This window comes from Ambystoma mexicanum, chromosome 5p, assembly GCF_040938575.1.
Source record: "Ambystoma mexicanum isolate Mex_15411 chromosome 5p, UKY_AmexF1_1, whole genome shotgun sequence".
In the NCBI taxonomy this organism is placed as follows: Eukaryota; Metazoa; Chordata; class Amphibia; order Caudata; family Ambystomatidae; genus Ambystoma; species Ambystoma mexicanum.
The window spans coordinates 271,124,365-271,151,470 of NC_090930.1; the positions used below are offsets into that span (position 1 = coordinate 271,124,365).

Here is a 27,106-nt window from a genome sequence, read left to right on the forward strand (position 1 = left end):
AGCACATGAGACCACCTGTCCCTTACATATACCTGGACAACTTGCTCACCCCCACCCTCCTAAGTCCTCTGTCTGGTTGTGCCAGTAACTCTGGGGACTGTGGTCCAAAATCGCCAAAAGGCCTGGCAATCGTCTCTAAGAACCCTGAAATTTCATCACCAGCTGCGGTTGAAAATGTAGTTCCAGGAACTGGCTATGGTACTCCAGTACCGAGGACCAGCAGTCGGTGAAACTGTGTAGGGCCCCTTCCCTCGCCACCATGACTTTCTCAGCTGCCAGGATCTCCCACACTTTTATCCACCACAAAGGTATCCGGGGGCCCTCCCGAGTTTTCCATTTACGGGCTACAGTTGTTTTGGCTGCCAGCAGCAGCTGTGTTAGCAGTTTGGCGGTGCACCCTATTTTGGGGTAACATTCTGGTATTGCTACTCCCAGAAGGATCACCTCTGGGTCCTTGGGAAGTTTATGGTTGGTTATGTCCACAATGATACACATAATCTTTGCCCAGAAGGCCTGCACCATGGGGCATTCCCACCACATGTGGAAGAAGGACCCCGCGCTCCACATTGCCTCCAGCAGGTTGGGTTAATGTCTGGTTGAAAATGTTGCAAGCGTTCTGGGGGGGGTAGTACCATCGGTGAAGGAGTTTCAACGTGCATTCTTTATTGGTGACACACCCAGAGAAGATGTAGCATAACAAAACCCTTGAAATTCAGTGAAAGAACTTTAGTTAAGACAGAGTTAAGATGGCCAGGGCTACTGGCATGTGTGGCATTACACAAGGATGCAGATGTGGCTCCTTTTGAGGCTATCATACAATTAGTAAATTCAAGGGTCTTCCTGGCCTTCATAGATCTCTCGCAGTCCTTTGATAGTGTGGACAGGGGCCTGCTCTGGTCTAAACGACACAAATGGAAGTGCCCAAATGAAATACTGAATCCAATCATAGCACTCCACACAGCCACCACATTGCAAATTCGACTCAATAACCAAGGAGCATTATCTGAGGAGATACCAGTAGGGCGTGGGGTGAAACAGGGCTGTCCTCTAGCTCCGGCCCTCTTTATCAGCTTTCTCAGTGATTTCAAGGACACAGATGCCTTAGTCTGAGCATTCCCACCGAAAATAGGAAACTCAAACATGTCTCGTCTATTGTATACAGACGACTTAATATTATTAGACCGGACGGAAATCGGATTACAACGCCAACTATCCAATTTGGCACCATACATAAGTTCGAACAATATGGAAATAAACAAAGCCAAAAGGAAAGCAATGATCCTATCAAAAAAAACTCTTACAACAGACGTAGCAGAGGTTGGTTTCTGGAAAATACCAAGATTGAAGTAGTCGAGCAGTATAAATACCTGGGCATAACGATAGACAACTCAGCACAAGAAACAACTATGCAATCTATCCTATGGGGCAAAGCTAGGAACCTTGCTGCCCAGATGAGAGCCATCGATAAACAATACAGCAAATTCTCTCTGATTCCGCTATTCAATTCTACAGAGGCAAAGTAGTCCCGGCGTTAACTTATCGAACGCGTGCAACCCAGTCTATGCCGACTTCAATCTGGGCTAAACTAGAAAGTCTACTATGGCGGTCCGTCCTGGGTCCACCGAGCTCAGCCGCAATTGCAAACATTAGATGTGACCTAGGGCTACCATCCCTACTCTCAGCAGTCAAACAGTCAAACAGAATTCCATGCAAATTTACAGAAAAATCCTTCTGCCAGACACACTCGCGATCTTCAAATTGATTGCTGCAGAACTTTCAACTGGCCAAATCAGCATTTTTGAAAAATGGGATGAAAAGCAAAAAGCAAAACTCGATTGCACTGAAGAAGAACTGTTCGGGAATCCTGAGAGAATAAAGCGTAAAATGGAGCTCATGGACTGGATCAGCACGATCAGCCCAAGCTAACAAATTGACCGTACACCTGCCACCAACTGTAAAGAAACTAAAAGTCCCTCTGCTATGCTGTTCCAAATTTCCTGATAAAAATCTACTGAAGACCTTCCTGAGAGCACAGTTGAATCTAATGCCCATACATGAAATCCTTTGCATCAGGCTCCAGTCAGCGTCAAAAGAATGCAGACTATGCAGGTCGCCTGAAGAACCGGAAAATCTGAAGCATCTACACTGCAAAACGTTAGACCAAGAAAGAAGGGCTTATTTTACACTTCTTGGGATGCTTTCTTCAATTCTAGAAGAGGATGTGTGGTGGAACAGATTAATATCGGGGGGGAAAACTCAAAATGGACCATCACAACAGCAAAAAGTTTGAATATTGCCTTCGACAAAATGAAAACCTAGGGAACTCGGAGGAAGACAGATGTAGACGTAGAACAAAGAAACTTTGACTTCGCTGCTCATGAAGAAACTTTTAGCTTCACTCGTCCTTGTAAAAATCACAAGTTGATTATATACAAGTAATAAAAACAAAAATAAAAATAAATTCAAGGGTCTTACCGGAGCTTCACAAGTTACGTAGATTGGTGTTCCTTCACCAGCCTCGTAGCCTACAATCTGCAAAGAAAAACAGGAGTCAGACTCGAAATCTTTGCCAAATATCCCAAAACGTTTTGTGTTGTGTGCATACAGTAATGTTAATAATAATATTATTACTCAGTAGGATGGTACTCAATTTAACGACCACGGAAGGTCAGCAGGCTGTGTGGGCTCTGCCGGGAAACGAACATGTGAGCACATTTCAGAGTCATGGGCTTAACTCCTAGAACCAACTTACTGTTTCATGTTCAGTTTTATGCTAAAACTATCACAGATCACAAGTTAGTGGATGCATTAAGGTAAAGCAAACAGGTGCGTGTGTGTATCGGAGTCTGGGAAAAGATCAAGGGGAGATCCTAATGGAGAAGCCATTCCTGAGATGCTGGTGAAAGTCAGGCTTTACTTATTATGAATTTGGGCTTCATTCCAAGTAGGTCGGTAAGGGATACCGGGCACCGTTAAGGAGACCAGTGCCGGTAATCTCTTACCGCCCTACTACGAGGTACCTTAGCGGGTCCCTCCTTTTACGCCTGGTCTGACCAGGCGTTATGGACGGGACCCGTTAAGGGACTTCAGAGCTAATAACGGTACCTCAAATTGCGGTACTGTTGTTAGCTACTTCCCCATTGAGCCCTCTGGGGGCTCAAATAGGAATGGGGATTGGCTTTTTCAATGGGGACTTAACGGTCCCGCAGAGGTCGGACTACACCGGTAAATCCCCATTGAATGAGACCGGTGCCAGTACCGTTATTGGAGGCAGTCGTGGCGCAAATGGCACTATGACTACCTCCAATCTTGGAATGAGGTCCATATGTCTTTTGGGACTTAAATATCAGTGCATAAGTGCCACCTTTCCACAATTCCCTGAACTGAGAGCGTTCCGCCGTCCCTGTTCTGTGCCAGTGGCATTCATTCTGTCTTTTGGTGGATGCTTGTCTCTGCCACTGTATTTTCAGGTCTGCTGGTGCTTTCAGGGACTGGTTTGAACATTGCATTGGAGGCCTTGCTCTCTCCCATCCTAGGCCTGACACCCTCTTTTCCAGTCACTAATCTTTACAGATGGACAAAAACCAAGGCCTGCTTGAGGTTCAGCCTTTACTTGAGCTTCTAGTCATTTTCCTAAATGCTACGTTTAAAATGTGCATTTTGTCATCGTACAAATGAGATCGTCCGCCAATGTTCATCCTTCTCTAATGACAAATTAAAATGTCTTTCACTAGTGAATTGTTTCCTACAGCACTGACCTTGCACGCTTCTATAAAGTTTTACCTATTCCTGCATCACTGTCCACATGCACTTCAAATGTGTCTCGCTCACTATGACATCACTACTGACATAGGATGCAATGGGGTCTCGCTCATGTCTAATCACTGTACTCTTCCTCTTTTATGGAGTCTCACTCTTTCCTGTAGATAGTGCAATAGCAAGTCACTTATGCTCAGTCGAGGCTCACTCATTTCCCATTAGCAGCTTAATACAGTGGAAGGCTGTCTCACTCATACTAGCCTCGCCACTCTCCGAAACGGCATTGAACTCTTTCATTCCTTCATTACTGACCTCATGTACTTCCATTAAGTCTTAATTGCACCTGGGTAAGTGAGCTCAGCCAATCCGGTGAGTGGAAAAGTGGACAGAAACCCCACGCCTCCGCAGCCACCCGATTCCCTGGTGCTGCCATCTTTTTTTCAGAGCCTTGGAGCTCAGTCTCCACTCAATGCCCAACAATCCCCTGTACCACGTCATCCCCAACCACCCCTGCATCCGATTCCAACGGCCCAACAATCCCCTGTACCACGTCATCCCCAACCACACCTGCATCCGATTCCAACGTACACGCAGGCCGACTTTGGATCCTGCACTCTGTTCACTGCCCACGCCATGCCACGCAATACAAACAGACAATGAATTTGTTCCCTTTCTGTTTAATATTGTGTCTGCCAATTCTTTTCTTCTTTCCAATGGGATATTGGGCCTGTGTAAGATGCGTGCAACCCATCTCCCATCCAAAGAAACCCAAACATTTAAAGTATTCATAACGCATGAGAAGCCGCTGGGTGCAAATAGATATCGCCCCATTGTTGGGAGTGAGAGACATGGCTGAGGCCCTTGTGCTAGTCTTGGAATGGCGGACTTGTTATTCGACCTGTACACCCAACACAGGGATGATTGCTTAAATCATTTTTACATCCCTGACCATATCAATCATTCATACATCACTTCAATGGAGTTCTGCTCATGCCCCATTACTGGCCTTGTATGGTGCAGTGGTGTCTCAATAATTGAACTATTACACTGAGGTGAAGTGACACTCATTTCCCACCACAGACCTCATAAACTTGATTAGCATCCTGGCGGGAAGTGCCAGCCAATCAGGTGGCTAGGAACACAGGTTTGAACTGCCGACGAAAGCCTGCGTTCCATGCCTCCTGATGGCCGGCTCCCCTCGCTGCCATCTTCTGCCCCTCCCTTTTTTTTTACATTACCCACACCCCTATTTACCTTATTTCGGCGGTGCAAATGCAGCCATTGCAGCCGCTCCTTCCCTTGCCTCCTGCAGGCCACCAGGAAAGGGAAGAGGGGCTCCTCACAGAGCCCCGCCTTTCCTTTCCATGGCAGCCATCTTTGTAAAGGATTTTTCCTGTAGAACGAAGGAAAATCTTTTTTTTTTTAGCACTCCAGGTTACTGCCTTGGTAGCCCGAGGTGAGTGAAGGAACAGGGTGTGTGGGGGGGGGGGGTGGGGGTAATGGCCCAGAGCATTTTGTTAATGGCCCTTGCTTCGCTCGAGCCGTTAACTTGGGCTGCCGAGCCGTTACCCCCGTTCTAGCCTTTGAAACGGGGGCTTAACGCCACAGTAGTGACACACTTGTTTTCCACCACTTATCTCATTTAGTTCAATTGAGTGGCAATCATAACATCAGGTATATGGAGTTACTCATTCAATGCCCATTAACCCATACACTTAAGTTGAATGACATTTATTACATCACCATTGACTTCTCAATTAAGTCTTCATCATTCCTATATCACAGGCCTCACACTTCAATGGAGTCTCATTCTGCCTTATATCTGTGGCCTCATACTATTCAATGGCACCGCTCCCAGTCCTACATAACTGACCTTGTACTCTGCAACATGAATGAGCACTGCCACTCTTTTATGGGACATTGCACTCTAAAGCCTGTGTAGAACCTGTTCCTTTTAGGAGAGATGTGTGCACTGCTGCTTCTTGTGCTGTACCCTGTGGATTGCACTACTAATATCTGTGCTTTTCTTGATGTTTGAGGGAAGCCTTGTGCTGTGCATGATCTGTGTGCAATGTAAAGTTAGGCTTCTCTGCTGTATGTAGATTGTCCGGCCATAGCTTTATATCACAGTACAGGAGGGGTGACCGTGCTAACGTGGCCAAGAACACAAGGAGACCTTGGTGCCTTCATCAGAGGTGGGGAGTGGCTAGAGCCTAGCGACTTTCTGCCAGGGGAGGGCGAATGTTATTTTAGGAGAGTCGAATGTGAAGGCCTAGGTGTGTATGTGCCAGGGGCGGGAGAGTGCTAACGTGGGAGAAACATATATGCAGAGCTTTGTGTATGTAGATTAATAGTGGGAACAAGTACTGATGTGGGAGAGTCATTCATGGGTGGAGGAGGAGAATGTGCTAATTGAAAGACCTGTACATAGGAGAGCATCGGTGTCTGTAAACCAGAGGTGGCAAAGTGCGGAATATTAGGGGGTCACCTGCAGAGAGCTTGACACCTACTCTGTCGCCATAGTGATATGGAGACCACTTTCCCATCTCCAAACACAAACTGTCGGCACACCTTCCCACCTCACCCCAACAGAAGACCTGACCATGAAAGAGAACAAGTAGAAAGGAATGCATACACTTGACTCATGCACTCAGACCTAGAGCCAAAGATGCTGCAAACCAGACTAACCCAAACTAATAACAAATATTCACAGAACACGTGGGCCAGGGCGGTGCTATGAGGCATAAAGCCTGACGGGGCAGTATCCATTGTGACAAGAGGGGGGTGCGAACTATGGAAAAAGTCCTGCTTTTATGGGGGGTGGGATAATCGGGTTCTCACAATGTGTGATCAAAGACAGGAGCAAGACCTAACCAGCCATGCTCGTGGGCTTCCACGCCCCACTCCGACGGTATCACTGCAGTCTAGAGTGGTGTGTGATAACAGGAGCAAAACCTAACCAGCCATCCATATGGGCTTCCACGCCAACAGTATCACTGCAGTCTAGAGGGTAGTGTGATAAGAGCGGAGAAAAACCTAACCAGCCATCCATATGGGCTTCCACGCCAACAGTATCACTGCAGTCTAGAGGGGAGTGTGATAAGACCGGAGAAAAACCTAACCAGCCATCCATATGGGCTTCAACGCCAACAGTATCACTGCAGTCTAGAGGGGAGTGTTATAAGACCGGAGAAAAATCTAACCAGCCATCCATATGGGCTTCCACGCCAACAGTATCACTGCAGTCTAGAGGGGAGTGTGATAAAAGACAGGAGTAAGGCATAACCAGCCATCCTCATGGGCTTCCACGTCCCACTCCGACAGTATCACTACAGTCTCGAGTGGTGTGTGATAAAAGACAGGAGCAAGACCTAACTAGCCATCCTTATGGACTTCCACGTCCCACTCCGACAGCATCACTACAACAGCTGGTGAATTATTAAAGTAACATAAGTGGTTTTGTATAGCGGGCCACTGCCACTATTGGTGGCCTCGCTGTGTGTAGAGGGGTATTAAGGTTTTCCCTTAATTGGTCTGAGCGAACATGCCTGAACTAGTCCAGTAAGATTTTGGGTGGGCTAAAGGGTTAAAATGGAGTTTTTCGCATTGACATTTTCAAAAGAATTGGGCACAATGTAGAATTTACACTCGGTTCTGCAGGGCAACACATGTAACACTTTATTAGATGTCAAGTCACCCACAGTTCACAGGAGCCTTTTGTAATGTGTATTGATGCTAGCTGTCGCCAAGGAAAACCATGAGGGCTCTCATCAATCTATGCCAGCAATGCTATGCTTTCAAGCAGGATCTCCCAACATTGGATCAAGATGTCTGCCCCCCTCCATGCTTTCTGTGTTGAAAGAAAATAAACAGGCTGATTTAAAAAATACATGCCAACATTGCCACCATAAAACACATTTTCATGCTGAAAATTCTCCTCTCAAATACTTCAATATGTCTAACATATGCACTTACTTTCCCAATGCTGCATCGTTTAAACTTACCTTTTTTCTTTTGTAAGAGCCAAGAATGGTTAAATATGTCACACCTAACATTGGAAAACTTGACTGTCCTAAAGATATTAATAAGTTCAAGACTTAGGCCCTCATTACATTAGGTTCCCGGCATCTTTTCCGGACCAGCACACTCTGTGTCTGCCGGTAGGGGCTATGAACTACCAGCAGGCCTGACCTGCTGGTAGTCCAGGCCCCTACCAGCAGAAATATCACTGAAGCGTTGGCACCATTGCTAACGGTGCCAGTGCTTCAGTGTTCCCATTCCCATGGACTCCGCGAGAATTGGAACTTAGCGTTCCTCTGCCGCCCGGGGTTATCACAGTATTACCGGTATATCGAGTGGCAAAAACGTTAAGCCGAGGTTGCCAGTAGGCCGCCAGTTCTATGGGTGCCCTACCGGGAACCTCATAATAAGGGTCTTAGACTCCACCCACAAGAGCCTCTGTAGTTATTGTTTGACAAAGGTATGCATCTTTTTATGGTGTAAAATGTACAAAACATTTGCACACCAAACAATCATTTGTAACATTGTTTGCCATGTCTACTGCTGGGGATGCTCTAACCAGAGGGGCAGCCTTAGAGGCGGAACCGTGGGCTGAAATTACAAATGCATCACAAAAGTGGGTAGCCGCCAATACGAACTAGAGCATATCGCTATTTCTGTATGCTGTTCTGTTCTTGTGGGATGATCGTGGTCTTTACTATGGCACCTATGAACCAAATTTTTCATTCAGTATTGAAAAAACATTAAGTATCAAGACTATTTGTGAATCAATAACATATTAGTTCATAGTCTCGTTTATAAAGCGTCTACGTGAGTTTAATTTCATGTTTCTCATCAGATTGGTTATAGGACAATCAAGGTAGAACATACCAATTCATCTGAGGTTAATGACAAAATCCGAGCATGAGTCTAAAATTGGTATTAAATCAAACATTTTCAGGAAAACATAAAAAACTATTACTGAACACTCAGTAACCGATACAGTGTGCGTTAAAAACCAACAACTACATTGCAATATTGAAAGTCAATCCCAACAATAATAGGAAATCAAACAACATGGTGATAAAATATATATATGTTAGAACAAATTAGTGCAGTGAAATACGAAGAGGAAAGAATTAATGGGGTATGCAGGAATAACTGTCCTTTTTAGCCCCTTCTGAAATGGGGGATAAAAATGACAGTTATTCCTGCATACCCACATTTTTCATTAAGTATTGAAAAAAAATTAGGTATCAAGACTATTTGTGAATCAATAACATATTAGTTTATAGTCTCGTTTATAAAGCTTCCACTTCAGAAGCTTGAAATTAAACTCATGTAGAAGCTTTATAAACGAGACCTAATGAAAAATGTGGGTCATAGGTGACATAGTTAACACCAAGATCATCCCACCAGAACAGAACATCATACAGAAATAGTGATATGCTCTAATTCAAATTGGCGACTACCCCCTTTTGTGATGTACTGCTGGGGATGAAACTAGACTAAAACTTTGAGGGGATTACCAACGCTGCAAATGGTGGATTCATAGACTTGTGTGGAAACCGTACTTACTAATCGGGCCAGTGCCGGATTCAATCCGGTCGAGGTCCCTAGGCAGTCGAAGTTTCGGGGGCCCTCTCGCAAATTACTTTCTCAGGCACGGACATTATCGGTCTACAAAGGTGTGACGACAAATAATATTTACGTTTTGTTCAAGAAACTGAAAGAATTCTTTAGTTTCAGCCAAAAATGAGTAAATATGACTGAACAAGAAAGTTTTGTTCTTTTAAATTAGTCGGTGAAGTTAATAAAACTTCATTATAACTCAGAAAAGCTAGGTTACATTAATGCAGACGTTTGGTATATAAACTCACTGGTGTTCTTGAAGCTTCTACTCGTGAATATTCTACTCCTGAATATTCAACTATGGTCTGGAGTCGGCTGAGACTCTTGTGCCACACTAACTCGCAGAATGCTTTCTTTCTGGAGGTTTCTTGTGCGCGTGCAGCACTCTAGTGGGATAACATTTTATTTATTTATTTTATTTGTTGTGCATTTATACATCAAGTAAATTGTGTTTCAAAGCGTCCAAACTAAGTAGTGTGCATGTCGGCTGCTAGATGGAGATGACCCTCACCACTGTACATTACACGTACGTAGTTTGCACCTCATTTTCTTACAAACTGACAGCTGCCAGAAGATGAGCATTTAAGAGACACACTGTTATGTGAATCTGATGTCTCTGGTTTACGTACTTTAAGTTAATGGGTACATTACATAAATACAGTTAAATTACAGAGTCTTTAATGTAAAGTTTTTGTTTCTTTGAGGTGATTCACTTGTTCTATTTTTGGAAACAATTTAATAAAAATTGATTGTAATTTTCTTTTAAGATCAAATCAATATTATTTGTATCCTTTTTCGCGAGGCCCCTAAAAGGAGTGGGGCCCATAGGCTGGTTTTAATTATAAGGAGAGGAGACCCGGTATAACACTGACTGGAATAAGTTAACAGTGTATACTCTGTCTATATCCGGGAGGATAGTTGTCAGTATATATTGGGAGACAAAGCTAATGTACAGATGCTAGAGTTTTTAAAAAAAAAAAAACTATAACTCAGATGAGGGGGGACCAGTCATGATTAAAAGATTGGTATCAAGTTTAATAGTTAGTCATAGAGATTAAAACATATAATTAAATAATATGGTCCACAATACAATACTTAACATCCAATATAAAAAAAACAGGGGATACGTAACAGGCTTAAATAGCGAGTTAAAGCAAGTTCACAGAAAAAACATACACAATTGGTACTTGTAAGGCAAATAGTAAAGTACCAGATTCTATTGAAATTAATGTGTCATAGATTTTAGTTCAGAGAATTGTCTCGACATGTTTCTGTTCTTTTAAACATTAGTATAGAACATTCATCAGGAGGAAGTAGTTTTATGACGTAACCTAATTCTTATTGGATCTATAATATAATCAGCATCTGTCTCATAGCATCTGTGGGGTTAAAAACACATAAAACAAAGGGTCAGCTTCTAGGTAGCTAGATACTTTGATAAGTTCTAATGAAAGAACTATAGCACCATATGATGAGGGATAGTTACCTTAAACGGTGCTAGTGGGGGCTCTCTACTTCTGCGAGTAGGTAGGTGTAGGAGAATTATTCAGTCCTACAAAGTATATAACATATACATTAAGCATAAAGGATTGCTTAGAGATAAAAGCCTTATATGTGCTCACAACACAATAGCAGAATCAGCCAACCGTCCCACATTGCATAGCTAAGTAGTGCAATAGTATAGAGGGACCTATGGTCTAGCTAGCTGGTGCCTACTTTGCCTATTTGGTGCTCCGGGACTGGATAGGGCCCTTTCCCGTTCACTCCAAGGAATGTTTTGGGGAACCAGTGTCAAATTAGCAACAAATTGTACAATTTAAAATGCATTGGGCCAGTGGCATTGCCGAAAAACGCAATAGGATGTAAAGACAAAATACAAATTTTTAATGGTACCTGCAAGCATGTAATGCACTGACAGTGATATGTGCGTAGTTGTCTTTGCCAGTCACTAGTTCATGGTGCATGTCCAGCTGTGCTGTAACATAATCCCACAGAACACTGAGTGGCGCCACACTTGTATTATCATTGAGGTATCAGTGGTCATTCAGACGGGTGTTCCTAGGCAACTGATCAGAAATTGCAGTCCTACATTTGTGCAAAGGTGTAGTGTCCTCTGACATAGCATCATTTTGCTGGCCATCAGATAACATGGCGTAACCAGGCATAAAAGCGGGAGAAAAGATGTTTTACATGGCTATCAACATACAAATGCAACCGAATGTGACGTGCTTCCGAAGTGAAAAAGGTTATCCAGTTATTGGGTGGTTTGTTGGGAAAGGACTGTAACCCTCTCAAAATCATTCTACCTCCCACCCTAACTAACAATACATCTCGATCTACCCCTCCAGCACCACCACAACAACACAGATTACACAATGGAACATACACCACCTGAAGACAGGTGTCTACACTACACTTTCTTAAATACAACACTAACACACCACACACTTACAATGACACCAACCAAAAACCCCGCCACTATTTATGTGAATCGTAGCATTAGGCATATCTGAGTGCAAAACGGGCATGTGATGGATGTCACCATCACCGTCCTTTCAAATGGAGCTATCACCATGACTAGCTCTTCACATGACATATACATCTTATATACATCCGGAATCTAACAGCAGCTGGAGACTGGACACAGGCATGCTTGATGATTTGTGGATAGTTTGTAAGGATTAGAGAAGGAGCTAATAGTACAGGACATACCACTGCTGCCAAAAACTAAATCCATCTATAACACTCATGAACCATATCAGGCACCTCAACATGTACTGCAAAGTACAGGTGTAACAATGGAAATATATGTTCATCTATAGGCCTGGAGGATAGCTCAGGGGCCACGTGTTTGTCTTGGAAGCAAAACAACGCAGTGCAACACAGGTCCGAATCCTGGTCCCACAAGACTGGTACGTGGTATTAGTTAATTAATCCACAGCCAATGCAACACATGCATGTGCTCTTTTCAATCCATCCTCAGGTGACCCGATGCTACTCGCACTAAAACCTTCTTCGAGAGGAGAAGCCCTATAACGTTCCACACAGGAGTACCTACAACATCACTGCGCCAACCTTTAGGGGCTCTCTATAGAGCTTGCAGAGAAGTGGTGCAGTGCTGGGTCTCTGCGGCTTTCAGCACTGCATGCGATGAACCCGTAGTGACCTCTGCCATGCGCACAGTGAAGAGCAACAATGGCGGATGCACATGACAAACATGGCACATGTGATTTCAGCATAGTTGCCATTTTTTTTATGTTGGACGTTCCAGAACCAGGTGGGAATCTTTTGGAATGGTGGAGATGGTGAGCAAGGCACGGCTTTGCCTTTTTCTGTGAATCTGCATTATTTGGACTGAGCTCATTAAAATTAAAATACATCTATTATTTTTATTAAAAATAACACAACTGATAAGTGTTGTGGTGGAGCAGTGACTTTAACAGGGAGGTCTGCAGGTGTTTCATCTCCACAATTTTTATAAGGACCTGTTTGGTTTTGGCAATTTGATTGCAACAGCAGGATATATATAGGTCTGTGTGGGGCGAGGCAGAATGCGGGGTAGAGACAAAGGAGATTGGGGTGAGCAGGGTGGAGAATGGGTTATCGAGGAGGACCCTCACATTATAGAAAAGAAGAAAACAATCATGGCAAAGGTGAAATTGTCACTACCAAATAGTCCACTTTAAAAGATGAAACAACATATAACCATCACAAAATACTCAAAGGACTAGGGAACATGAACTGTCCCAAAACAAATGCCATTTAAAAAAAATGCGAATTTCTTTTTGGGGAAAAACAAGCAAAATTTAATAGTATTGAAAAGGAGTGTAAGAGCTCCTCTACTGAGCACAAACATGGGTCAAATACCATGTTCTATGAATTCCTTCCACTCAGGAGGGTCTACAACCACGTTTTAGCTCACTGCACCCTTCACAGGATATTTCTCCTCTGTGAAGGGTGCAGAGAGCTAAAACGTGGTTGTAGACCCTCCTGAGTGGAAGGAATTCCATATAACAGGGTATATGACCCATGTTCGTTCTCAGTAGAGGTGCTCCCACACTCGTTTGTAATTTTGTAAAACTTTGGGTTTCACCCTCAGTTACCCAGGGTAATCAGACGTGGACCCCTTGCTTACTGTGCTTAGAGAGGCAAAGCTCCACCTCACTGATGAGGCCCGATTAGGCCGAAACACGTGTCTGGGGTTGCTGATGGTACTCTTGTTCAAAGGAGAATTGCCTAGCATTTCGGGGCTGGACTGCCCTTGTGGGTGGGACAAAGACTGATATGCAAATGTGTATTTCTCCTCTCTGAAGGATGCAGTGAGCTAAAACATGGTTGTAGACCTTATGGAGTGGAAGGACTTCCATAGAACAGGGTATTTGCCCCATGCTCAGTTCTCAGTGTAGGGGCTCCCACACTCCTTTGCAATAATTTAATAGTAAATCTGTGTTTTTTCTTTTCCCTTAACGATTTTCGTGATTAAAACCCTGAAAAATATCGTTTCACTTTTTTTAATTTTGTTTTTCAAAGGCCATGTTAAAAAGAACATATGTTTGTGCTTCCCATCATGTTAGTGTATTTTATTTTATATTTTTTGGTGGTTGAGTCGCAATGTGACCTTGGGGCATGTTTACAAGTTCTCTACCCTCTGCCTGCCGCTGGCGCACAGCGCAGTAAAATGTCTTTTTCTTTTCCTACAAATGCAATAAAATACACAAGCCAAAACCTCAAGGAAGCACAGAGCATAACATGCAGTACTTAGTTACCTAAAATTCCATAGAGACTTCCTACAAACCACATTACTAATTCGGAATTCACACACTTGCCAAAAGATCCACGCAAGAAATGCATATCCCGTGATTATTTGGGGGAAAAGTAAATGAGCCGTTAGGGTGAGCTATGGATGGTTACGGGCAACACAATAAACCCTGTGTGAATCTGCAAACCAGAAGCACCTGCATTTCACATTGGTGAAGCTCCCTTCCCTTTCATTGCTTCATGGAGAAATAGTAACCCAGTGTGCCATTATCAGTATGGTGGTGGTAACAGAAAACATAGGAGTTGGAATTGCATTGGATATTTACAGAGGGAATTGTTTTGTGGACCGACCTTTGCTTAAGTGAGCACTGTCTAGATTAGCAATCTTGTTTGTAATGTAAGAACGTATTCAGAAAGGGAACATAGAATAATAGGGGTAAATACAGTCACGTGCTTACATAAATGTTCAACACATAACAAACCAACTGCTTGCAAATACAGCTCGTGAACCCATGAAAGCAACCTTTCCAAGGAGTGGTCTTATGGGTGAAGAAGAGAAGATGCATGAGCGATGAAGGATATGGGAAGGAAAGGAGAGGGGAGTGCGGGGAAAGGCAAAAACAGGTAACACCATACAAACAGACAGTGGGTAACAGGCTATGCCTCTTCTTCAATCCTAACCAGCCTTTAAGGTCATTAAAAGAGCCCCAAACAGACCCATTCTTCTCCAGATCATTAAAATGGTTGCATGTTATCTTCTCCACTATGGACTGCAGGAACAGTGACTCCATGTGCACCTTGGTTATCAGTCTAGAGTCACTTGTCACGTATGTAGGACCTTGAGTTTCAGAAAGTGGGGACCTCTTGTGTCCCTCCAATGTTTGGTTTATTCTTAATGTGTCTGCCTTTAATCTTTGTATTCATGTCTGGACATTGTGAAGCTTGCTAGAACAACATAAGTAGCAGATGCGGTGAGCTTCGGTATATGAAAGCATTTTGATCAGCCATAGAAATGGCACACAAGTATTAAAGAGAACGTTAAAAAATGTGAAGGTTAGTGTAGATACCTGCATTACATGGAATGTGAAATGTCCAAATGGCTCCGTGAAAAGAGGGAATGTACTGAGACGCATAGAAGGGTCTAGGGATGACTGGGTACTACTTCTAGAAATACACCTTCTCCAAATAGTTGGAGACCATTCTAAATCAAAGACACCGGGCCTCATCAGGAGTTTGGCGGTAACCCTTAAATCCGGCGGTAGCGCTGTTACTGCCGGATTTAAGGGTCCGCCAAATTACGGCTTTGGCTGATTTCCCCCCAGCTCATAGCTGGGGTGAAATCCGCTGAAATTTCATGCTCTTACCACCGGCAGGAAATTCACCGGCGGTAAGAGCGCAAAATTTCCCAATTGAGCCCAATGGGGAATGGGGCATTCCCGAATGGGGATTTCCCGTTCCGCCAAACCTGTGATCCGGTGCTAATAGCGCCAGTGGGTTTGGTGGTAGGGCAGATAACGCCAGAGCTATTAGCGCCGGCGTTACCGCCTAACTCGTGATGAGGCCCACCCTCTCTAATTCTCAGATTGCTTTCCTTTCAAATCCAGAAGTGTTACTAGTTTATCTAAGGCTGGCCTACGATTTAAGATGGGCACTGTGCTGATAGATCAGCAATCTTTAAGCATTCACGTTTTCAAGATGATTAAGAGCATAAAACAGTGCTCTTCTAAGTCAAGACCAACTTTCTATCAACTTTCTGGAAATGTAAATATGTTGTAGTATTGAGGTCATGCTGATTGCTCTTGTGGTGTTATGTTTTGAGAATCTTCACATTTTGTTTTGAGAATTAATTGCACTGACAGGGAGTCTTTAATCTTCAATTTGAGCACATCAATTTCAAGAGATTAGTTATTAGACCCAAGTAGAGGTGCATTCAATCCAGGCATCACAGAAACATTTTCCCGAACGTCTAGCACCTTTTAGATTAATAAATTAGTTCCATAGAATAAATGTATGATATGTTCAAACCCGAGATGCAGAGTTGGAGGTCTTGCTTGCATATATCTAGTTCCTCTCATTTTCAAACCCGAGATGCAGAGTTAGAGATCTTGTTCGCATATGTCTAGTTCCTCTAATGTTCAAACCCGAGATGCAGAGTTGGAGGTCTTGCTCACATAGGTCTAGTTCACCTAATGTTCAAACCCGAGATGCAGCGTTGGAGATCTAGCTTGCATATGCCTAGTTCCTAAAATGTTCCAACCTGAGATGCAGAGTTGGAGATCTAGCTCGCATATGCCTAGTTCCTCAAATGTTCCAACCTGAGATGCAGAGTTGGAGATCTAGCTCGCATATGTCTAGTTCCTCTAATGTTCAAACCTAAGATGGTGAGTTGGAGGTCTTGCTGGCATATGTCTAGTTCCTCTACAGCGACTAGCACTTCATTATCTGCTCTGTCTCTCTGCATTTACATAAAGGTGGTGACGCAAATGTGATTTTGGGCAGAGCCATGCAATGGCAGTGGCAAAGTTAATACTTAGATTATGCTGTAAAGCAAGTGGGTGATCACTTATACCTGCGAAGGGACACTTAGACTGGAGGCTTCAAACCTATAGTTAGGAGGTTAACTGTGCCCTATCATTTTACCAGGAGACTGCACGTTGCCTTAGACACCAACAACGCAGGGAGGAGATCTCTTAATGAGCTATGTTGGCAAAAGGCAACCCAGATACAGTTCCTCCTCATTGAAACATCTACATTGAGGTGTGGATGGGATGGGCATTTCCAGGACACCTTGCTTGATATGCCTAGAAACTCAAGCTACCCCTTAATGATGATGCACAATGAGGATTGAGGTGCATCCTGGATTGCTTGTTTCAAGCAGAGGCAATGTATCATAGCACTTCAAGCCACACCAAAAACAATTTGGAGCGGAATTGGAATGATTTGCAAGGATCCCCTGCTGTAATGGAAAATAAAGTTGTTTACAAGTGTTAGCTCCACATTTCTATCATATGTGGTGTTCTTTCTTAAATCTCCCTAAGTGCAACATGCATGTGTGGATATGCTCAGTGTTTCACCCTTTAGCCACTCCTCACTGACAAGACCCATTAAGGCTGCAGTGCATCTCGGATTGCTTGTTGGTTCATTCATAGGGGAGGGAACTATGTGTTCGGGACAATTTCTGCACAGACTATTTCTTTGGCTGGTAGTCTCATAGGCTGTGGTGGTATGAATGTGCTAATCGTTTATGCAAATGCTGCCCCATGGTCTCCCAGTTGCTTATTAGATATTAGCACCCAGTACGGGACATCATAAAGGGCGCTAGCCAATTAGAGAGCATCTACGGTTTGCGTAACTCATGGTATGGGCTTGTTCCACAATCAGACCCCCTTGTATTCTCCCATATGGAATACTGTTCAGCCATCCTTCTTGGTCTTCTTCCCTCTCATCTTGCTCTCGTCCACTCTGTCTATAACACATCTGTCTTCTCTTTTCTCTCCCCCTCGCTGCTCCATTGCTTCTTCCCTGCTTTCTATTTCTCTTCTTCCTTTTGACTCTCATGTTCTTTCCATGTCCTCTCAATCGTCTTTAAATGCATCCATGGTCTCGCCCCTCTCTACTTCCCTCAGTATCGTCACTGTACTCTCTCCCACGCGTGTTACATCCCCAGAATCAGTTTCTACTCTGTCCCTAACCCGCTCTGTGCCTCCTCACATTTCTGTTCCTTTGCTTTACTTGCTCCTAAGCACTGTCCAAGCTATACAGTTACTAGGATTTTAGCTGCAAGTGCCCACATTCTCCAAATCTTATTCTGAGCTTTCTTTCCATTCCAAACCACCAAGTTCTTAAACTCACTTCCATTATGCATTTGAAACCTACAGAAGCCCGTAAGCCTGACTAGCCCCTCTCACACTGAGGCTTAACCGTATGATCCCTCTGTTTGCTTGCTATTTACAGATGCTATTGGGCAAACCTGCCAACATCTTGCAATTTCCCACTAACTTGGATTACAGGTAATGCACAGAGTAACCAGAAACATAATCTGTTTGGTGAATAGCAACGCCTGCACTGACACAGGTGCACCTTGGACCTAGTGAAGAGATCACTGTAGAATAATCAGAGCACATCTGGTCCTAGGCATACTCCGGCTGCACAATATTCCACCCAAATACTTGTTTGGCATTCAACATGCAATTTAATGTCTGAATACTTATGTGTTCATCCTTATTTATTTTCCGATGTGATATGTATGGGGAAATTACCTTTGCTCCCTGTCCTACCCTTAGAGTGACTGTTGGATTGACTCTGGGGACTCGGCCCCACCATATGATGTGGGGCCTAAGGGTGGTATGCAGAGGATCCCCTGTTGCCCCCTGCCCACCCTCAGAACACTGGTGGCCCGTGGAAGGGGACTGCCACTTTGAATCCACCGGAGGCAGACTCACCCAACAAGGCCTGGGTCTATTAGGACCCATGGAATCATGTATTTGCAAGTCACTGTTTACCAACTTAAGTTCCCAGAATGATTTTTGCTCCATCGGCGCAGCACCATGTGAGATGGCCATAGAAGAATTTCCAGCCTTGTCACCTCCCCTTTGTGAACTCCACATGGGAGAGTTTCGAAATGGTGGACTGGACTATGAAAGACGCAGTCCACATGGGGAGGTGACCCACTAAGACCGGTTAGACACACCTGATGTTTTCCTGCACAACCAATCCCAAAGTAGAAATATTCACCAGAATCCTACCTGATAAACTGGAACGCACCCTTTGGGTTACACTGCTGTATGCAGGTATTACATAAAACTGAAAACTTAGATGCTACTACTTCCTAAGTCATTAGTGATTTATAGGGCAAATGCAGTCTCTTCCTATAGCCCCAGGAGAAAGGGGAAGGGGCGGATAAGACCGAGGTAGTCTGATCATTTGCCTCCTTGGTACTTTCCAACGGTTGGGTGCTGAGTCTGATCATTTGCCTCTTTGGTATTTTCCAATGGTTGGGTGCTGAGTCTGATCATTTGCTTCCTTGGTACTTTCCAACGGTTGGGTGCTGAGTCTGATCATTTGCCTCTTTGGTGCTTTCCAATGGTTGGGTGCTGAGTCTGATCATTTGCCTCCTTGGTGCTTTCCAATGGTTGGGTGCTGAGTCTGATCATTTGCCTCCTTGGTGCTTTCCAAAGGTTGGGTGCTGAGTCTGATCATTTGCATCCTTGTACGTCCCAGCTCTGCTAACTGCTGAAAGTGGAGGGGGGTGAAATTTGCAGGCATACGAAGAAAGATACAAAAAGATTCCAGGTAGACAGCAGTAGTGGGTGGTCAAGGAACATCTGAAAGAAGGTGGGTTATGAGTCCCTTCCTAAAGTGCTGTTGGTCTTCAGGTAGATTGGACCAGAGTGTGGTGGATAAGGCAGCAAGACTTGAAGACAACACAAGCATCTGCAGGTTGTCAATGGATGGCCTTTAGGGCTGGTTTGATGTGGCTCCCTAGGCCTTACCCCTAATATCATCCTGGCTACTTTTTTGTGGATAAAGTAGATTGGATAAATGAGGCATTTAGAAAGTCCCAGGGAGAGGCCATAACCAGAATCTATCCTCACCAACATCATAGCTCTCGCCCCTTCCACTTCCTTAGGAATCGATATAGGGATGGTAAGAACGCACTTGAGCATATGCAAGTGGAAGTGCAATTTTTGTCAAGTACTTGCATCTTTCGGCCGAAAGTGAGGATACCCTTCCTCAAAGATAACACCCATGTTTGTCACTACAGCGATACTCCCTACAATGCACTGCTTCCTCACAATACTCATTTCATCTGTGGTTTAGATGCTCAGTACCTAATAATTAAGTGAGTGATGCAGACCATATGCTCTGAATATGGTGGACAGCAATGGAACTCGCTTTAACTATATCATAGGTGGGAGCTACCTGATATTCAGTGCAAGTGTTATGACAGTGGTGTAGTCTCAGTTATGTTTTTAATTTGTTAATGTTAATGTTAAAGGATATTTCTACCGCGCACTATCACCACCAAAGTGGTACCCTGGTGCTATGTAATGAAATGGACTTTGTATTAAGCAAATACTTTATTTGTACTGTTTGCTCCTTGAAGTGAACATTCCAAAACTTGTACACTGTACATTTTGTTACCTTTGGTCTCAGTATTTGCACCTTTTTAAAGGTAGGATCCTGTTTTCCCGAACTGCTCCCGTTAGCTGTCCCTGAGACAGGAAGAGGCGACTCTATCTGGGAAATGCACGAGGGCAAATGCAGTCCGAGTAGGAGCAATCTGGCATGAAAATATTCATAGATGTTTGCAAAAGGTGTCCATTTGTGAAAGGGGCCCCTAGGGGACACTGACGTCTATGGAAACAAGGCGAGTCACCACACACGATAGATACGCCAGACACGAGGTTGTATTCCCAAAGCTAGGGTTTATTGCAAAGCAAAAGTCTCAGTTGGCCAACTCGGTCTCACGCCCCGCGACGTGTATCTCTAGACCTCGAGGGACGCAAGAGAGTGAATTACGTACATCAGTTACATATATACAAAATACATATCAATCAATCAGCTATGACATGTTTAACACCCCCCTGTTATTGGGTTTCTTTGAACTTGGTGTGATGATGGACATCTCCGACAACTATGACACCTTCAAACATCTATTCTAGTAACAATTTGCAATTTGTGAGTGCAAAGGCATCTTTCAGTTGTTGAATAGAACACAGCGCTTCTGTTCTTGGAAGCGAGCTTCATACGGGGGGGGGAGAGTTGCATTCCGGACCTTGCTATCTATTAGGTGCTATTCGTGTCCTGGGAGCCGACACGCTCTAGCGGGCTCAGCAAAGGGGGGGCCATAAGAAGAGCCTAATTTAAGCCTTTAGCTGTATTAGTCTAACATATTCTACCATATAACGAGACTGGCTGGCAGCTGCGAAATGATTAAATGCCCTGCAGCTCTGCTTCAAGGCTACATTCGGGAGGGAGCCGGGCATTTTTCCTGGCACTGCCTACGTTTGTGTTTCAACGAACTCCTGTTATCCTCTCGGCCCTGCGGCCTTGTCCTTTTCACATACAGACAACAATGTTTTACAGTCGAGCAGTGTAAGCGGAAAATATACTGCGAAGCAATAGGAACAGAAAGCAATGAACAATGGTTAGGAAACAAAATGGCAATTCTTGTTACATCAAAATGGTAGTTCATTGGCAAACTCGAAAACCTATATTCTGTCATATCGTGCATGAGACGGTTGGCACACGGCCACCAAAATACGTTTGCGGTGACAAAGTAAAGGTATCCATTTTTCTAGACTGACATTTGAGTCTTTTCTGTGGGTACAGGCGTACATTTCTCGATTTACCATCATTTTTGAAAACTGTAACACATATTGTGTCCTCGATCTAATACACTACAATTTACGTAGTGGTAATTTGAGGATTGAAAATATTGCAATCATAGCAAGTGCTGACTCATGTGTAATTACACCTTCCCCAATTAATTTGAGGGACAATGAAGAAATGGAAATATTGTGTCCTGTTACGGAACAAATATCAAATTACTTCTCAATTGTAAATATGAAGCATCTGAGCAGGGGTGTTGCTAGGTCTGAAAAAGATCCCGGACTGGCCTAATGTTGGGACTCGGGGATAGCTAGCCATTTGGGTGTAGACCCTGAGCTTCTATCCAGGGCTACAACCAAAAGACCCAGGGCTATAAGCACCCCCAACGCCCTGCTAGAGACGCCTCTGCATCTGAGCGAAACAGTTCAAGAATTGTCACCATTGAATTTCCACCCTGAGGCTGCTCTCCTTGGCGACAAACAACCTGCATTAGCATTAACTAACAATCAGTCTATAGAGGAGCACTCATTTTTAATCCTTGTGCAACAGCCTGGAAAGGAAAACTAGAGAAGGGTATGATAATTTGAATGTTAAATCCACAGCTTTATTTGAGATTTGCTTTCAATAATACACCCAGAATCCTCAACTTTTCGTAAACAAAGCAACAAGAATGGATGTAGCCTTTACAAAAATAAACGCCAATGACACCAACCAATCACCACCGACTAATCAATTGTAAGCCACAGCTGACTGGCAAAGCTTACTTCGTGCCTTGGCTCCATCATTTGGGGGGACTTACGTAGATACTCGATACTTGATGTGTCGAACATTCGGCATCTGGCAAGGTTCGGAATTGCAAGCAATCAGGGATATTTGCTTGTCTGGACTTCGAGTTCTTAGGGCTGATTAATCATGCGAAACAATGTGCATATCTGGAACATTGGTTGGAAGAGAGTATCTGCAAATTTCATTTTCTTCTTCTTGTAAAAAATATTAGTCTCTTTCTTTGATTATACACAAGTAAATAAAAACAAAAGCAACAAGAATTCTAAAGGAAGTAACATTAACAAAACACCCTTAAATATTGTATTTATTTTTGTTTCATGTTTTTTGGTTTTATGAGATACAACAAAAAAAAAACTTTTACATTATCCACCATTCCTCCAAATAAAAAAAGTTTAAAAGAAATTTAAAGAAAAGTTTCCCCATATCACCTATAGCATTCCAGAGGTCAGTAGGTCCACTTATACATATTTATTTTCCTTTACATCCGTGGTTACCTCCCCTTAGTCATTGAGATGACAGGAATATATGTACAATTACCTTTGAAACATTTATTCCAGCAGTTTCATCACCCCCAAAACCAAATTCGTTCCTTCACCCAAAAGGACCCACTCCCACCATTTTTCTGCAGATGGACTTAGTGTGCGAGTGTTGGCGTCCTCCAGGAATCTTAATCTTACAATTGTGAGGGCTTTACAATAGGTTATTAGATGAAACCGGGTTTGCTCCTTCCTCTCCACCCCACAATACCTACATTGGGAGTTTGCCTGGTCAAATTGCTTTCTTGCCAATTCCACTTCTCTAGTGGGTAAAATGTTCAATCTGCATCTGGTTCTGGAGTTTTTTTTTTTTTTAGCTTTCATGGCGTTTGCAATTAATTCCTCTAGCTTCATATCTGCGTTGCTTAAGGTTGCCTCCAATTGTGCTCTCCAGAAAAGTAGACTAGATTCAAACTCGCAGTTCTACATTTGGAGGATTGCGAACGGAGCTGCCAGATCGACCAAAACACATTTTCTGAATAGGGCCACCGACTTCCACAGGGCTACCGAGGCCAGCGATTGCAGTCTCAATTCATATCTGATAAGTTTCAAAACCTTACGCCCAAAAATTCCTTATAAAATCACCCAGTTTTTCCATGATTGATTTAGCATACCTTCAGAGCCATATGTTAGACTTTGTACCACTTTTTGACGATAGAAGATGGTAACTGGCGAGAAGGAGAAGTTGCCATACTTTCTGTGTAATACAGCACCCTGTAATGATAGTTTTCCCGCCTTCCTCCTCAGTGACATATAATGGCTCTTAGCGTAAATGTTTTTTTATTGATAACCACTCCTAAATAAACCATCATGTCAATGACCTCTAGTGGCTCAGACTCCACTCTCCAAACAAACCTGGGTTTTTGTTTTCTATAAGCCGACGTCAAGACAAGCATATTGGATTTCCCTACATTGAATCTCATATCATTGGCCTTCAGATATTCATTAAAGATCTCAATCTGCCTCTGCAGTCCAATGGGGGGTTTGGTCTAGAATCCAAGTAACCTCAGTCGTGTTTATCTTCAGGGGGAATGTTTGTACTATTTTTTGAGATTCTCCAACATCTGAGATATAAAGGCTAAAAAGCAAGGGCGCCAAAGCGCATCCTTGCTTAAGTCCACAGTAGATGTGCATTTTTCTTTGGAGCTGGCTGATAGCCGAACCTGTGTTGAGGTGTTCGAGTATAGGTCCCTCATGGCCTCTACCAGGTCACCCGGGCTGTTCAATTTTGTTAATTTACTCCACAGCCATGCTCTGTTCATACAGTCAAAGGCCTGCTCGAGGTCCATAAAGGCCATAAAAGTCAAGTTCCCGGCTCTAGAGCTCTCTGTTTCAAGATGTTGATGAGGCCCCTACTCCCTTCACGAACCCTGTTTGTCTCGGATCCAATCTCCGCATTTTTAGTGCCCATGCATTTAGATCACGTAGCAGCACTGATGCAAGCAGCTTGCCAAGTGAGTCAAGAAGAGCGATCGGGCAATAGTTTTTAGGATTGCCTAGATCAACCTTGTTGAATAAGGGGACTCTAATGGCTCCCCTCCATGTAGCTGGTCTTTGTTTGGTTTTCATTATCTGATTAAATATGGGAGTAGCCAAACCTCCCCATGCTTCGATGTTCTCTTTCAATACCTTGTTCGACAGACACGCCGACTCTGCCGCTCGTGAGGAGCTGAGATTTCCTATCATTAATCTTATATCCCCTTCTTCAATAATGAAATGCCTGCTCTTATTACACTTCTTAATTTCCATTTGGCTGTGGACCCGTTGATTAGAGAAGAGTAATGAGATACCCATCGGTCTTCTGTAACCTGACCTGTCAAAACTGATGGTCTAAAGAAACCCCCATTATTAAGGAGCTCCCATAAATTCCTTGTATTTGTCTGGCATACTGTTTTAAACATTGTCTCTGCATCCCTCTACATTTTCAAAGCTCTAGTGGCTAAGAGCCAGTTACGATATCTGTTTGAGGATACATATGAAATCTTATTTTCCGGGGCATTGCACTTTCTCCAATTCCTTAATATCCGCTCAGTTCTTTTCTGGTCATCACCAGCATGGGATCATATGCATGTTTAGGGGCTCGATCAGAGTTCCCTCTTTTACTACTTGCTACCATGTAATTGTGTAGTATCCACACATATTCCACAGCGCGCTGGTCTTTTGTAATGGGGACCTCAAAATGATGGGTAATATTTTTCACTTTGTTCTGTTGAACACTTAGCCGATTCTTTCCCCAGGTAACTTCCACCTTGCTTGCCCATTTTGGTCTTATGCGGGCGGCAGTAGGAATCTTGCAGTAATATCGCCAGAAGATCTTGGTTGTTAGAAGGTGGTTTTAATATTTCAAATCTAGTGACCTTTGCTATCAGGTTGCTTGACACAAAACAGTAGTCAATGCAAGATCTTAGCGAGCCTCTTCCCCACGTACATGCGCCCAATCAGAAGTTAGGCGCATGTACGTGGGGCATAACGGCTCCCTACCAGATGATTCTAGTATTCACCACCTCGCTCTTTCATCCATTTGACATTCTTTCAAGGGCCACCCATCACCATTCAGCAGACAAGTGTTCAAGTCACCACAAATAATAATGTTAGGGTTTCCCCATTCAACAATAAGTTTGTCTATCTCATTCATTTTTGAGTTGACAAACTTCACTTTTTGACTCATGTTAACCCTCCAATATACATTAACTAGCAAATCCTTTGTTGCCATCAGGTGTGGTCCTCTAGTGAATTGTAGGACTTGCACATAAGGGCTCAGGATTTCATCGCTAATTACTGTGAGACCCCCATCCACCATTACCAGTGTTAAGAGACCTGAAAATGGTCTGCCTAAAATGCCTTTACATGCTGGATTTAAGGGCAGGATGCTGGCGCCCAAGCAAGCATGAACCAGCTAAGACGTTGTGCCCCCACTCGTGCACCCCAGTGGGTGGACCGCTGATGTTTGTCAGCGAGTGGAGAAAGATCACCACAGAAAGCTGGGTGCTGGATGCTCTCGCCCAGGGGCACACCTTGGAGTTCCAACTCAGGTGTCCTCGTATTCCGCCGGTTCCTGTCAGGAGCAGCACATTCCTCCCCTACTGGAAGAGGTCCGAGCCATGCTATGGAAAGGGGAAATAGATCCTAGTTCCCCAACGGCTCTGGGGCTCTGGAGTCTACTCCAGATACTTTCTAGTGAGAAAGAACACAGTGGGCTGGAGTCCCATCCTGGACCTATGACATCTGAACAAATACTTAAAGTCGCAAATATTCAGGATGGTCTCGTTGCAGCACATGCTCGGCCACCTGGTAAAGGGGGATTTCTTGACATTGTTGGACCTGGATGACGCATATTTCCATGGCACCATTCACAAGAAACATCAGAAATGTCGACGCTTCATGATGCAGGGTCAGAACTACCAGTTCAAGACCCTACCATTCGGCTTGAAGTAGTTCACAAACTGCCTGGCACCTGTGGAGGCCCATCTGCGTCTACAGGGCATACGTGTATACCCGCACCTGGATGACTGGCTGAAACATGCCTGTTCGTGGGAGCTGGTTGACGAACACACGTAGGCTACTGTCTGACTATTGACGGATCTGGAATTCTCCGTCAACTCTCTGAAGGTGTGCTTAATGCCATCGCAGAACACGCTGCTCCTCAGCGCCAGACTCAACACAGTGTCGTTCCTGGCATCACCCTAGGAGGAGAGGCTAGCAGCCATGCAAGGAAAGGTGCAAAGACAGTCGTCGGGCAAAGATGGCCACGGTGCAGGCCATCAAGTTGTTACTGGGCATGATGTCATCCTGCATCTACCTCGTCTGCCTCTGCAGGTGACAGATGCGACCCTTACAAGAATTCCTGGATGCCCGTTGGTTACAGGTGTCCAGAAGTTTCACGGACAAGGTGCCTCTCAATGAAGAGTTCCAAAGGGTGTGATGGGGGGGGTCTGCGCCCACATCGCACAAGGCTCAGGATTTCAAAAAAACCCATACCAGGAGACAGTCACCACAGATGCCTCCCTGGAATGTTGGGGAGCACACAGCAGACATCTGCATGCCAGAGGCCTGTGCCTGCTGGAGGAGAAGAATCTGCATATCAACATCCTGGAACCACAGGCAGTGTGGTCGGGGCCCTCAGGTCATTCTTACCGTCTCTGAAAGGGAAGGTGGTTAGGATCTTCACAGACCACACCACCACCATGTTCTACATCAGGAAGCACGGGGCACCCGATCACTGGCCCTCTCCAAGGAGGCTCAGGACTTGTGTCACTGGGCCGTTGGACAGGGGATGTGGGAGCTTCGTCAGGATCAGTTGG

At 44.1% G+C, this 27,106-nt stretch overlaps 1 protein-coding gene across 1 annotated transcript in view; it reads right to left on the reverse strand.

The window, feature by feature from the left end:
- The window catches only part of ATP1B4 (ATPase Na+/K+ transporting family member beta 4), a 432,920-nt gene that overhangs the window by 51,234 nt on the left and 354,580 nt on the right, over positions 1-27,106 (reverse strand). Inside the window, exon 7 of the mRNA XM_069612681.1 lies at positions 2,476-2,532. Coding sequence (XP_069468782.1) covers positions 2,476-2,532 — 57 coding nt within the window. The remainder of the gene's footprint in view (positions 1-2,475; positions 2,533-27,106) is intronic.